Genomic DNA, 12,847 nt, shown 5'->3' with positions numbered 1-12,847 from the left:
TCGCATAGGCCTGTCGCAACGACCGCTGCATTTTAGAAAAGGTCAGCATCACAAAGGCGGAAGCCAACGCGAACGCGAATGACTTAGTGCACGCACTGCTCTTATACTGGTTGTTACGAGGCACGCCGTGCGACTGCTTTGTCTTTCTTTTATTTTGCCTTGCCCAGCTCTTGTTTGCTTATGCGGAGCATGTACTCAGCCTATACAATCGGGGAGGCCGTTTCAATTGGGTCTCTCCCAAAGGGTATTGCGACGGGCACAAACGTCGCACTGACTGCTGAATGCGCGCAGGAGATGAAGAAGAAGCTGCGTTCCTTAATGTTTCTTTCCTACTTTCTCGACACGAACGCTCTTTTGCGCGGGAAAGCAGCGTCTGCACGTAGGCAATAAAACGACAAGTGGAGACGTACGGATTGCACACTTGGCTCCGATCCAAAAAGAAGAAAAAACAACAACTAAAAGACCAACGCCGTACGAGGAAAGGCAAGTGCGGAACAAAAATATGGCGAGAGAATCAAAAGTGATGTATAGAAGGAAGCCCAGCCATAGCGAGGCAACGCGCATCATTGGAAGCCCAGAAACGTGCCGCAGTTCGCGATAGACGTGCCATGTTCGCTGCCGGCATTGTTATGTTCGTTCCGAGTGTCCCCTCGCCCCCCTTTCCACCCTTTCTTTCTTTTCTTGAATCCTCGCCATGGCCTAGGCAGTGCGTTATTTCTTCTTAATGGTATCACTGTACTACCACTTTCAATCTTTCTTTTTTCTTTTCAAGCGCAGGATCATTACCCCTTTGTTATGGCACGCGTTATCAGACAATTCGGGTGGTTTCGAAGTTTTCGTTTCACTTCAAGCCGAAATGAGAGAACGATAGAAACGCGAGAAAGGCAGCGCTGGAGAAGAGAATGAAAGATGGTTGAACGAGGGAAAGAAAATAGCGAAGTAAAGAAAAAAAAAGCAATGACTGTATAAACGAAAGGAAACTATCTAATGACACTTTAAAGAACGGAACGAATGAAATAACTGCCGGGACACTTCGGTGGGAGGCGATATCGCGGTGCCCCTGATAGAATCGGTGGCTTCGGTTCGCGACGCGTTGCGCTCGCTCTCGGTGATGGCGGTGGCATTTAAATGGACTCCCCCCGAGTGTTGGGTCATTAACGACAACGCGACCGTCGCGCACCGAGCGCCCGGTGTGGGGAGGCCAGAGAAAGGGCGCACATTGCCCGAACACTTTCGAGTTCGAATGGATCGTCTAACGCGGGCGCACTGAACACGGAAGGGAACAGAGAAAAAAAATAAATATAATGAAGCAGCTATCTTCTACACCAACGCGGAAATTTAGTTCCGCTGTCAACTGTCGTGATCGTAACGACACTTTAGCTGATGCGTCGTGTGATAACATATATTTAACGCTAAGTTTTCAGCCTAAACTATGCGGGAGAGTTCGCGCTTCGAATTGTTTTGTTGCTTAATGGGAGAACGCACAGCCTATGTTATGGTGTGCGCTAAAACGCCCTGTTCTTTCCAGCTTCAGGCACTTCGCTACGCTCCTTCATTCAGTTTTTTTAAACGAAGCAATTTTTTTTTATTGCGTACATTAGCAGGTCTAATTTGGCTGACATACTGCTGGCTGCTGTGCTACATAGATGCTCTCAATGCAAGCGCTAGCAAATCAGTTTATGCAATTTCTGCATGCTGACCAGGAAGCGCTCCCATCGTACTGTGTAATATCAAAATACTTCCGCACATACAACCTGAGCATAAAATCACGGCTCGTTACATGCGTACCTTAAGCACACCGGAAAGCTGCGGTTTGCTAAACGCATTGCCTTTAGCAAACCGCAGGGCACACAAAAGCCCTGTTTATCAAATATAACATCACGTCCGTACACACTTTGTATCCACTAAATCTAGCCAGAAAGTAAAAGCACGATACAGACGGACTACTTCGTACATTTTCTGAGTTGACACCACTCACAAGGTCTTACGCAATGATGATATCTGGAAAATACCTTTTTCACGCATTATGCTAACAAAACAAATGCTTCGTCATACGCTTCCAAAGTTGTTAAATGAACTTCATCAATGTGAAAACAACTTAAAGACAAGCGGGAACAGTGCAATCAAAGCATTTTTCGTCGCCAAGCATTGATGCCCTTTTGTTTTGCAAAAAGTACAGATTCTGTTCAACGAGTTTCAAGTTTTACTGTTCTCCCATCTTGTTTTGTCTTTTTTCAGTTTTTTTATTTGCATAAGGAATGCTGATTTTGATCTCATGATTATGTAAATGATTTATCATTAGACAGTGTGTAGCGCACCCAAATTCCTTTTGTGAGCATTGGTGCAAATTTTTGTATCTTCTGCATGGATAATTACGGGACGCCCTGAAACACGCAACAACGTAATAATGCAGGGGCCCTGCAGTAGCCACAATTATCATGCATTGCGCTTTAGAAAGTGTATTACGTAAAGCTCGCTCACGCCCACAAAATGTGCGTTTAACTTGGGTACACGCAAACGCAGGAAAATCGTGCTCTGGTGGGCATGCGAATACTCACAGCTACGAACTCAGGGATTCGGGAACGTTTGCAGCTTCGTACTTTTTCGGGCTTACGTGGATGGGCGAGTGACTTCGCCGACTTGTGCGCTGTGCTATCTTACATAGTATGAAGCGATATAAAAAGGAATCACCGGAAGGCGTTGTCTGTGTCGCTTATCGATGCCGTCTTTGACTCGGCTGCATTAGAACCAGTTGTATAGCTGAAGGAGGTGACTTATAAAGCACTAGAAAGGCACAATTTCAGCAAATGGCGCAACTGACTGCGCCCTCTACAGTGAGATTTTCGGTCGACGTTTGTGCTATAAACATTCAAATAGTGGAATGATAAATATGCTCTCGGACGATTTTTTAAATAGGCAGAGGTTTAGCGCTTAAGAATGAGGAGAAATGTAACATATAACCACAGTTATTTAAATCAGTAATGCACGTAAAATTACTCATGCTTTGCGCATTGAAAGTAGCTATAGTAAAATTAGAGCTTTCATTACGCGAAAACGGACATAGAGTGCTCCCATAAAGTGCCACAGATTTTCAGACACGTTACAGTGAGCCTATTTTCCAGTATAAAAGTTAATTGGCGTGTTTTCGCTCATTAGCTATATTAATAAGCGTTCCATGTCACGTTAAATATACAACAAAACGTCGGTCGTTATCCAGATGTAATAATTGATACAACTCGCTTCTCTCACCTTAACATTTTGCAACGTCTATGCTGAAACATAGCGCAAGTTTGCACAAAACCAATCTACACAGTATTAAGGTGGCCGTCGGTGGCTACTTTGTGCCGAATTGGCTACTTCATGATCCCGTCTGACGACAAATATTTACAGTTTGGCTACATGGCTACTTTCTGGCTACTCAAAGCTTTATTTTGCCGCATTTAGAGCTAGTGTTGAGACAGGTTGGTGCACATTTTGGGACAGGTTGGTGCGCATCGCGGCACGCCAGCGCAACGTGTGGAGCGCCTACAAAGACGCAGTTACGAAGTTGCATGCGTGCTGCCAAACACGTGGCCTGCACGCCACTCACGCTGCACGCCATGTATGCTTACGCTGCGCGCCATTCTAACACTGAAGTGCAGCCCGTGTTCTCGTGCGAACTTTACAAAAACAGAGATCCGCAGCAAGATGAAGTCGACTGTTCACTACAACCAGACTGCACTACTTGAAACGAGACTGGTATCATAGTAACTTTAGTAATAAATTTCTGTCGGTGGTTTCAAGAAAAAACTGCTTCATCATTTAACGTTCCTGCTGACTTCATGGCTGGAATGTTCCGAAATTGCTCTGTCTTTGTCAGTTATTCTGTTTATTCTACATAAAATGTGTGCGGGCGCACTAAACTTAGCATAATTTATTTATTTATGCGCAACTTGTGACTTGAAGACAAAGCGAGAAGGAAAAACAAATGGTGCTCTTGTTTCTATGTTTTTGCTTATTCAAAATAATATTTATTTCCCCCCGCCTCGCCCGGACTTTTAATAAAGTTTATTCACTCACTCACTCAATAATAACAACCCTATTCATATTACCAAATTTGTTCTATTTGGCGATAAAATTAAATGGCCTGGCTGATTTTGTCTGTTTTTTGCTTGAATTCTGGCTCCTTTCCAAATCTACCCAACGGAAACACTGACGCAGACCTACATAGAAAACTACTGACGTGAAAAATGTATGCAACAGATTTCAGAATTACGCGAATGAAAAGACGCCGTACAGATTAGGGTAAGCATAACGAGATTACACAGTTCAACATGCAATGTTTCGAGAAATCAGTTGGCCCTAAGCATCCGACGGCGCGAAAACAAGATTTACTTTGAGTGCTTCTCCATTAACGTGGTAAGAATCGGATCTGCAGACGTTAATGACAAAGATGGCGATGGCGGTGACAGGCGTTATCGAAGCAGCAGCGCGGGGATCATTAGAAGCTCCGTTGCACTCGCCCGTTCGTTTCAGTGAAGACGCCCCGTTTCTCAACTCTGTTTCCCACACTCGCTTTTCGCAACAGCTCCGAGTAGAACGACCGGAAAGCGGCTACTGGCGCCTTGGGAAAGATCTGTTGGCAAGCTGACGCAATTACCAAAAGTAAGAAAAAATCTTTGAGAGTGCGGCGTTAATCAGTTTAAGCGACCCAATAGTCGCCCCGCTTGGTTCGGCGAAGTAATCGTCTAGAAAAATTACGCAGTCGTTCAAGTCCATATCTGAAGACTACGAAATACCGCATCGCAAGAAACAATGAAAGACGGTGTCTCAAGACTGCACGGCAATACCCTAATACACTCTGATATAGCGAAGAAGCATATATTTATATTATTTACGTTTGTACGAATTCTCACAGCCATAAGATACTGCTGCACAATGGCGCGTATGATCTCTGCTTTTATAACAAAAGCTTTAGAGTGCCAGAGATGGAATGTTCACGTAGTTCTTGCGTTTCTAGTTACCGAGGTGAAGATTGAAATTAACTTCGATCACTGCCACTTCATTTAACACCGTTGCTGATCAGACGTCGAGGGCTTTTGTGCAGAGTTCCGTATTATTACGTGACGAAACCAAAATATACGCTCCTGATGCATGTCATACTGGAAACTCCGCAATAATTTCGAAGATGAGGGGTTCTTTATAATGTGAAGCGCAATGTAAGTGCGTCGGCGTTTCTTGCATTCCGCCCTCGTCGAAATGAGCGCGTCCTGGCCTGGAATCGAACCCTCGCCTTCACCCTTAGCGGACCAACTCCATAGTCGCTAAGCCAACGCGTCGTGTTTTGCGCCATCGATTGTGTCGTGTGTGGCCACGAAAAGAGCCACACGAAAGAAGAACTTATAATATTGTCGTACAGGGAAAGAGCCTAGAAAGCCGTCGAAGAAGAAGAAAAGTACACAGAAGACGCAGCAGCGCTTTCGTCTTTGAGAGCTTCTGCCGTACTTCGCTAATGATTTCACTAGATTGATCGTCATCTCTTTATAATCAGACGAAGCGTTCTGTGAACTTCCTATGACGCGATGTATTCGAGCTCAGGATCTTTTGGCTTGCCCTAGTCCTCTTCGGTGCTTGTTAACAGTGGCAATTTTCTCCCACTCTTTTTTTTTTTGCGCTGCTTGTTCCCTATCGTAATAAAAACAATAATTTGCGCTAAAACACCGATATGATCACGAGGCACGCCGTACTGGATGCCTTCGGAAATGTTCAACTTGCACTGACATCGCGCATCACGGCATTTTGCCTCCGCCGAAATGCGACCGCCCCGGCCGGAATCGAAACCGCGACATTCGGGTCAGCAACCGAGCACCGTAACCACTCTACTACTTCGGCGGACTTATTCGCTATCAAAGCCTTTACGATTATGTTTCAGAGCACTCTCGTCGATTCCACTGACTACGTCCGAACATGCATTACCATACAAGCGCTTAGTGTAGGCACGCGACAAGCGAACCTCGCACTGGCTGTCGCCATCCCAGTCTTGCTGCTGCGTATTTTGCTAATACTTCTTCTTGGGGTATGTGGCCTGACCCTCGGTTCCTCGTTTTTTTTTCTTTTTTTTTTTCGGGTGTTTTACTGACACGTGTTCTTACTATTTCTGGAATAAGAATATAGAGAAAGGGCAGGCCGTACTCGTTATCGCCAGCTGTGCACACACTCATAAGGCTTCAGGTACTTTGCCTTTCGCAACGTTCTTCGCTACAGCCCCCGGTAGACCTGTTGTGCAACTCATCTAGCTTTCGGTACGGGGTTAGATTTCGCATGCTTAGTCCTTGCAAGGTGCAAGAACGAATATCAGCCAAGAATGGAACCGAGAAAAGATGAAAGAAACACGATTCATTCTTGGAGTTGCTACCCACTTTACCACAACCCTGCTTTAACGAGCTATTTTTTTCTCGTTTATTTTTATTTATTGTTATTTTTTGTCTCTGTTCATTCTCTTGGAGGTGGAATGCGAAAGCTATTGTGCATCGGCCATTGCGTGCCTGTTACGAAGGCTAGGAGATATAATGCTTATCTAGGCATTCTTTAACGGCTCATTCCTGATACAGTGTCCTTGTTGTTATAGGCATTTTGCTTCATCGTTCAACTTGTAGCCACAGAACAAAAAAGGTCATCACGGACTGATATACAACGTAGATATACGTAGTTCAGTGCGTTGATTTCGACAACACGAAACGGTTTCGACCTGCGCTGTGCTTGACAGATAGAAAAAAAAGAATCACATAGCTTTACTAGTACCAATAGACGTTAAATGCTTTTGTTGTAGTTAAAAAAAAAAGCAATATGATCGGCTTAAACTGAAGACAAAAAGAAACAAGGAAAAATAAAACATAAACGCATAGCTATGGTGTTCCGATAATTGGCGTACGTTCTTGGCAACTACCTGCGCACACTTCGCAATACCTTGGCGGGTGCCGGGAGTAGTTTGACGGTAATTCTGGTAAGAGTGGTCGGGTAAGAGTGGTAAGTCTGCAAACTCGCGATTTTCGGTCCGCCAGATATGCAGTGAAAAATCTGCCATCAAATGAGCAGGCTGAAAACAGAAGAAAAAGAAAGCGTCAGCAAAACGACTAAAACGAGGTGTTCTTTACGACATTCTGGCAGCGCGCTGTCTGCAATTCTTGATCACCGAAGGCGGCAGAACAACATAGAAAGTACGCTCAACCATCCAACAGTGCTCGGAATCCAATCACCGCGTTTCTTTCGCCCGACGTGTCGCGTCATCCGTCTAAGTCACTCTCCATCAGCTCCCAACAGGCGAGCACGGGACGCCGAGCGTCAAAACAAGGCCAATGAGAGGGTACACTGCGGGTACAAAAAGGAAATAACCAAGTACGGAAGGAAAGAAACAACGAGACGAAAAGAAGAGAGATAGAGGGACAGCAGCGTCTCTCGTTTCCGACCTGTGAGCACAATAAAAACAAAAAGTTCGGCCACGCTGCTCTAGGCTGAGCGCTGGAGCGGCGAGTCCGACGCTCGCAAAAGACCCAATCTCGCGCGTCAGACAGGTATCCGATCGAAAGAAAACAAAGCTACACCGTTTCGTGGACACAAACACCGGCCGGCGGTAACAAGAACAATGCGTCTATGGGATAAGCGCCGGATCAAAGTAATAATAAAAGGTTGGACGGGGAATATGAAGGGGGTGGAAGTGTTGGCGGAATGTGAATGGGGAGAAGCGCGATTGGTCTAAGGGGGGAAAAGGATTACCGGAAGCGTAAGGATGGGAAAGGAGGTTGAGGGAGTAGGGTGAAAGGTGGGGAAGGGGGTGTCTCAGAGGGGGAGGGGGGTTACCAACTGCCTCCATCTTTTTCCGCTCCACGGGGCGCTTTCCTAATCACCGATGCCGTGCGGCCTGCCGAGGAAGCCGGCGCGCAAATCGATAACAGGGGCGCACTGCAGGCTGCAGCTGCAGCCTCCGCCATCCCTCCGGCCACTGCCAGAAAATATGCCCAGACGGCGCTGCAAGCCTCGAGACTAAAGCGTGGCAGGAGCCGGCTTCGAAAGCGCGCGATGTCTACCGCGCTGCGGATGACGGCTGAAATAACGTAACACGCGTAACAGGCGCTATAGCTTGCACCCAGTTCTGCCCTTTTTACCTCAACTTCGTACTCACCTACCCTACTCTCCCTTGTCATCCTTCTTTCTCTTCCCGTTTTCCCATTCTCAACAGCCTTCTCTCTCTCTCTCTCTCTCTTTTACTGCTTTCTCTTCCTACGCACGCACACCCGATCTCCTGGTTCCCCGCGCTCCATCATTCCTGATATCGAAGAGTTTTCTCTAAACTTCTGTTTTGACGAGAAAAAGGAGCGATAGAGAGAAAGGGCAGAATTGTTTGCCACAAAGCGGAGAGTTTTCAATACGTAAACGACATCCACGTTTGCAGATCGGTTAAAACGCTCGGCGAGAGCGCCGGAGCGCATGCGCTCTCGGTGCTTCCAAGCGTAAGCCGCCGCGCGTGTACACATACGGAAAGCCGACATTTGCTGCCACGGGCTGTGCCGTACATCGCGGCTGAGGCGCGGTTTTGTAGAACGCCGCTGCCCCCGCATTATCTGAGCGGAGCGAGTGTTTGAGAGATCGCGGAGATCAAGGAACGACGACGTCGTTAAGACCGCGCGAGCTCGGAAGTGGCTGAGGCGAGTATCGAGGCACTTAAATCGCTCGCGCACAAGGCTTCGCGCTTCCGGAATCATTCGCTCAGTTCTGGACTGCACCATCGCTTTAATAACTGTGGGCGTTTAATCTGCCGAACGATGGCGGAAGGCTTTGGCGTTTCCTAGTGAGGCTACTTGTTTGATGCCATTTTTCCTTGGTCGCTATAATGTTGGAAGGAAAAGTCGCACTTTACACGTGGATCTCATTTATTTATGTTCGAATATGAGTGAGTGGGCATCATTGCACGGGACGTACAGTGCGTCATAATCTCTGGTGAGAACAACTGTTAAGACGATGGCAGGAAAAGAGAAGATAAGGGTATGGAATCTTACAAGTTTCAGTCCACTTGAACATGCATTTGCATGGATGCAGTAGGCGCATTCCGCGGCAGAAATTCATGAGACGGATTGTGGAGTTGTCTTACGGCATTTTGTGACACGAACGACAGACATGTGCACACTTACCGCCGCGGAACAAAAGCAAAAACAAACAAACAAACAAACAATATTCTGGTATGAAATACTGGCTACCTGTACACACAGAAAAAAAAGAGCCTAAAAATGGCTGTTTTTATATTCACACGTGTAGAGGAATTGTCTATATACCACGCATATCAAAATGCATGCGCTGTTGTTTACCCAACGTTTTAAGGCCAATATCTATTTTTGCTTGAGTATCATTGCGCGAGAAAAAAGACGCGGACGAAAGAGAAGACACACACAGCGCAATTTTGTTGCGCAGTCACACGCAAGTAATGTATTACCAATTTTGCCCAAATGCTGCTCTCATTAAAATCTATTTTTGCGTCATCGAATGGTTTATTGGCGAATGGGCATGCGCACGTACACGATATCAGATGCACGCTGAAAGTATGCCACCCTGGCCAGGACTCAAAACATGACTTGTAGCTGTGGTTGACGTACCCTTACTCCACCACGAATCTAGAGCTTCCACATATAGAACTCCTCACGTATATACGGCATAAAAAGCGGTGACATCACCTCCGAAATCTCCTATGTGCGGCGTTGCTCCACACCTGAGATCTCAGAGGCTAAATCGTAAGATTACGAGTCGTCCCTCTCGACAGATTCCACGAGATGCCACATGCAAAACGGGCCCCAGCACAAATATGCTCACTGACGTCGTTGGCTTTTAGAACTGAATAATTGGAAACAAGCCTATTATGGTAATGGCTGTGGATTTTCAGTGTGCAAAGGCCCATGGATGACCGTAGCTATTTCTTTATATTTCTTAATATTTGCTGAAAAGATAAAAAAAAATTCTTGAACAGGGGTGTCTCTTCAGCCAACGTTTCGGCAATCGTACTTGTTGGAACAATACTTCCTTGCCGACTAGTTGGTTCATACTGAAGTCTAGTCTTGCTGCGCAAGCAGTAAGACTACGTGTCAATGCAGCAACTGTCAAGCAGCAAGAGCAGCTGCTGACTTGAAGAAAACAAAACCACTTGTCAGGGGCGTAGACAGAATTTTTTTAGGGGGGGGGGGGGGGGGGGGGGCATCTCGTTGACTTTAAGCAGGGGCCGTCCCAAAACCACGATATGGTTATGAGGGACCCCGTAGTGGAGGGCTCCGGAAATTTCGACCACCTGGGGCTATTTAACGTGCGCCTAAATCTAAGTACACGAGCCTCGAACATTTTTGCCTCCACCGAAAAATGCGGCAGCCGAGGCGAAACGTTGGCTTTGGCGACACTCGCTGTTCGGGAATTTTTCATCTTTTCTAGCTTCCCTCTTCCCCCGAACTTCTGCCTTATTTGGATTAATATTTCTTAATATTTCTCAATATTTCTCAACACTGCTCAACATTTTGCGAGCCGAATGTGTAAATTGGAAGTGGCCAGCCTAATATTTATACGTACTCTGTGCTGTAGTGAAAACTTTGGAGCGTCTTTAGCGTGACTGATTTTGGAAACAGGCACATGCTCAGGTGACCACTTCCCAAGTTTCTGCATTGCGAAAGGGCGCGCTTTAAATATGCACGTAAAACTCGCATGGCTACCTGAATAGCAAGTTACTATTTTATACAGTATCAATTTTAACGTATAATGAACAAATCAAATTATTACTTGTTTCCAGTTAAATACCCGCATTATAGGTTAATTAATATGTTCGTTTAGCCAGTGCTGCGAGAACGGCATTGCAGAAAATACGTAGTGCTGAAGTCAAAATTTTTGAAATGAGCAGACGCTACTCACCGCCATAATTTGGCCTCACCCTCTTGTCGTACCCACGTGTAAAGAAGGCATTCAGAATCTGCGTGATGTTTTGTCCACGTTGCGTTTGTCTGCAAAGAGAGAGCAAAAAAGAAGGTAGGAACAACGTCAGTGGATATGTAAAACGCATCATCATCAAGCTCAGGCGCCAGTTCGACCATACACACCCGATACGCAAGAAAAAAAAAAGACACACACAAGCAACACTAAAGAAGAATACATGTGAACAATAGAGAACAAAAACACAGCCCTCAACGTACGCTCAGTGTTGTATTTATACGTCAAGCTAATTGAGAGCTTAGGTTTCCTCTCAAAGGCACCATTTTCCCACTTAGAGTTTCTTGATGGCGACCATACAGGCAGACTGAGAACACGAGAGAAAGCTCGGCAAATTCTGGCCCTGGTGTACATCTCGCAAAATCACAGAATTTCAGGTCCCCACAGAGATCGTTGAATGCTCAAAAACTAATGCAGCTTTCACACGAAACCGATTTGTTTACTTTGCGTTCATCTTTGCATTCGTCCGTTGGCTTCTCGTGCTTCAGCTATAGCAAGCGAGAAAACGTCATCATAAGTGTATCGCAGCACGTGAAATACTTGCGCTGCTCAAGCGCCATTTGTTCCTAGACAACTTTCATGTGATCTTTGCGCAAGTGATATTACTACGTGTTTTGTCTTCGAACCTCTCTAATGGGCCTGGAAATTACTTAAATATTATTATGGCTACGTCTGGCTCATCCAACCACGAGACCGCAAGCGAGCACACCACGAATACATAAAACACCACCCGAGTATTTTTGTATCTTTAATCCATAAAGATGTGTTTTCCATTCGCCTACCCCTAACCGAATACAGCCCAGCGCAGAGAACCTTTCGGGATTAAAAAAAATGTATACCCAAACAGTCTTGCGTAACCAAAAACACAAACTTCTGCACACTTCTTGAGCCACTTTTTGTACTCTCTCTGAGTTCGTTTGTGCGCTGGACTAATAGTAAAGTGGCCTAGATATGGTTTCTTTATTTCTAAACACCTCTGTTATCTCTGACAAGTTGACTACACAGCATAATGTTCTCTAAAGATACCGCTGGAGAAACGCAAAACTTGTAGGCGTCTGCGTGCGCTAGCCTGTGTGCCAGTCTCCAGGTATGGCTTGAAAAGGTATAAATCCTTTCTGTCAAGCGCATGCACTGGGTTAATAGTGCACCCTGTTTCGTGGTGTACTGGAAACACACGTTAATGCGATAGCGTTAAAGAGCTCGTTTCGCAGAAATTCCGGTGTCGGCGTCGTTGGTTCTGAGCGAAAAATCAGCGTTGTCCGTGACCGAAAAATCAAGAAAGATGCAAATAAAATACATGGCGAAAATCTCCGCTCTGAGTGAAAATCGAACCCATGCCTTCTGCGTGGAAAGCAGGTTTTTTACCACAGAGCCATACCATTGCTTGAAACTGCTTCGGAAAAAACACTACATAAGGATGTTGCAATGGGAGGAGTATCCTTAACCCGTGTAATATTGCGTGGCAGAAGCGTAGAATCGCGCCCGCCGTCAAAACATCTGAACAGCCCAACGAGTGCGTGTTTTAAATGCCCACTCATCACAAAGAAATCAAACATATTTAATCATCATCGCCAGCAAAAGCATCAACAAAGTGAGCAGCTGTGTAGGTTCGCACGTTGCCTTACGGATTCGCAAGACGAAGGATTATGGCGCAGTGGACACTGCGCAACTGTTCTGCAGTAGACGTCCTAGGATAGTTTGAAAAGGTCAATGTTACGCGCAGAGATGTTCGTTTCCATGCGGTGCGGTGGAGGCATGCACCAAGAACCGAAGTAAGGCTAGCAGATTAGAAAGCGAGGCGCACGGGGCCCAATTACGCTATCGCGTTCTACTCTTGTAGGCGAAGTGCGAAGCGTCC

The 12,847-nt window shown here is 45.9% G+C and overlaps 1 protein-coding gene across 3 annotated transcripts in view; it reads right to left on the bottom strand.

The window, feature by feature from the left end:
• Window positions 1–12,847, bottom strand: part of LOC119382980 (gamma-aminobutyric acid receptor subunit beta) — a 213,248-nt gene that overhangs the window by 164,432 nt on the left and 35,969 nt on the right. For all 3 annotated transcript variants that reach the window (XM_037650925.2, XM_037650926.2, XM_037650927.2), the window contains exon 2: window positions 10,915–11,003. In XM_037650925.2, the coding sequence (XP_037506853.1) occupies window positions 10,915–11,003 (89 nt within the window). The remainder of the gene's footprint in view (window positions 1–10,914; window positions 11,004–12,847) is intronic.

Source organism: Rhipicephalus sanguineus, chromosome 2 (assembly GCF_013339695.2).
Source record: "Rhipicephalus sanguineus isolate Rsan-2018 chromosome 2, BIME_Rsan_1.4, whole genome shotgun sequence".
NCBI classification, from domain to species: domain Eukaryota; kingdom Metazoa; phylum Arthropoda; class Arachnida; order Ixodida; family Ixodidae; genus Rhipicephalus; species Rhipicephalus sanguineus.
This window is presented reverse-complemented; position numbering and strand designations above follow the sequence as displayed.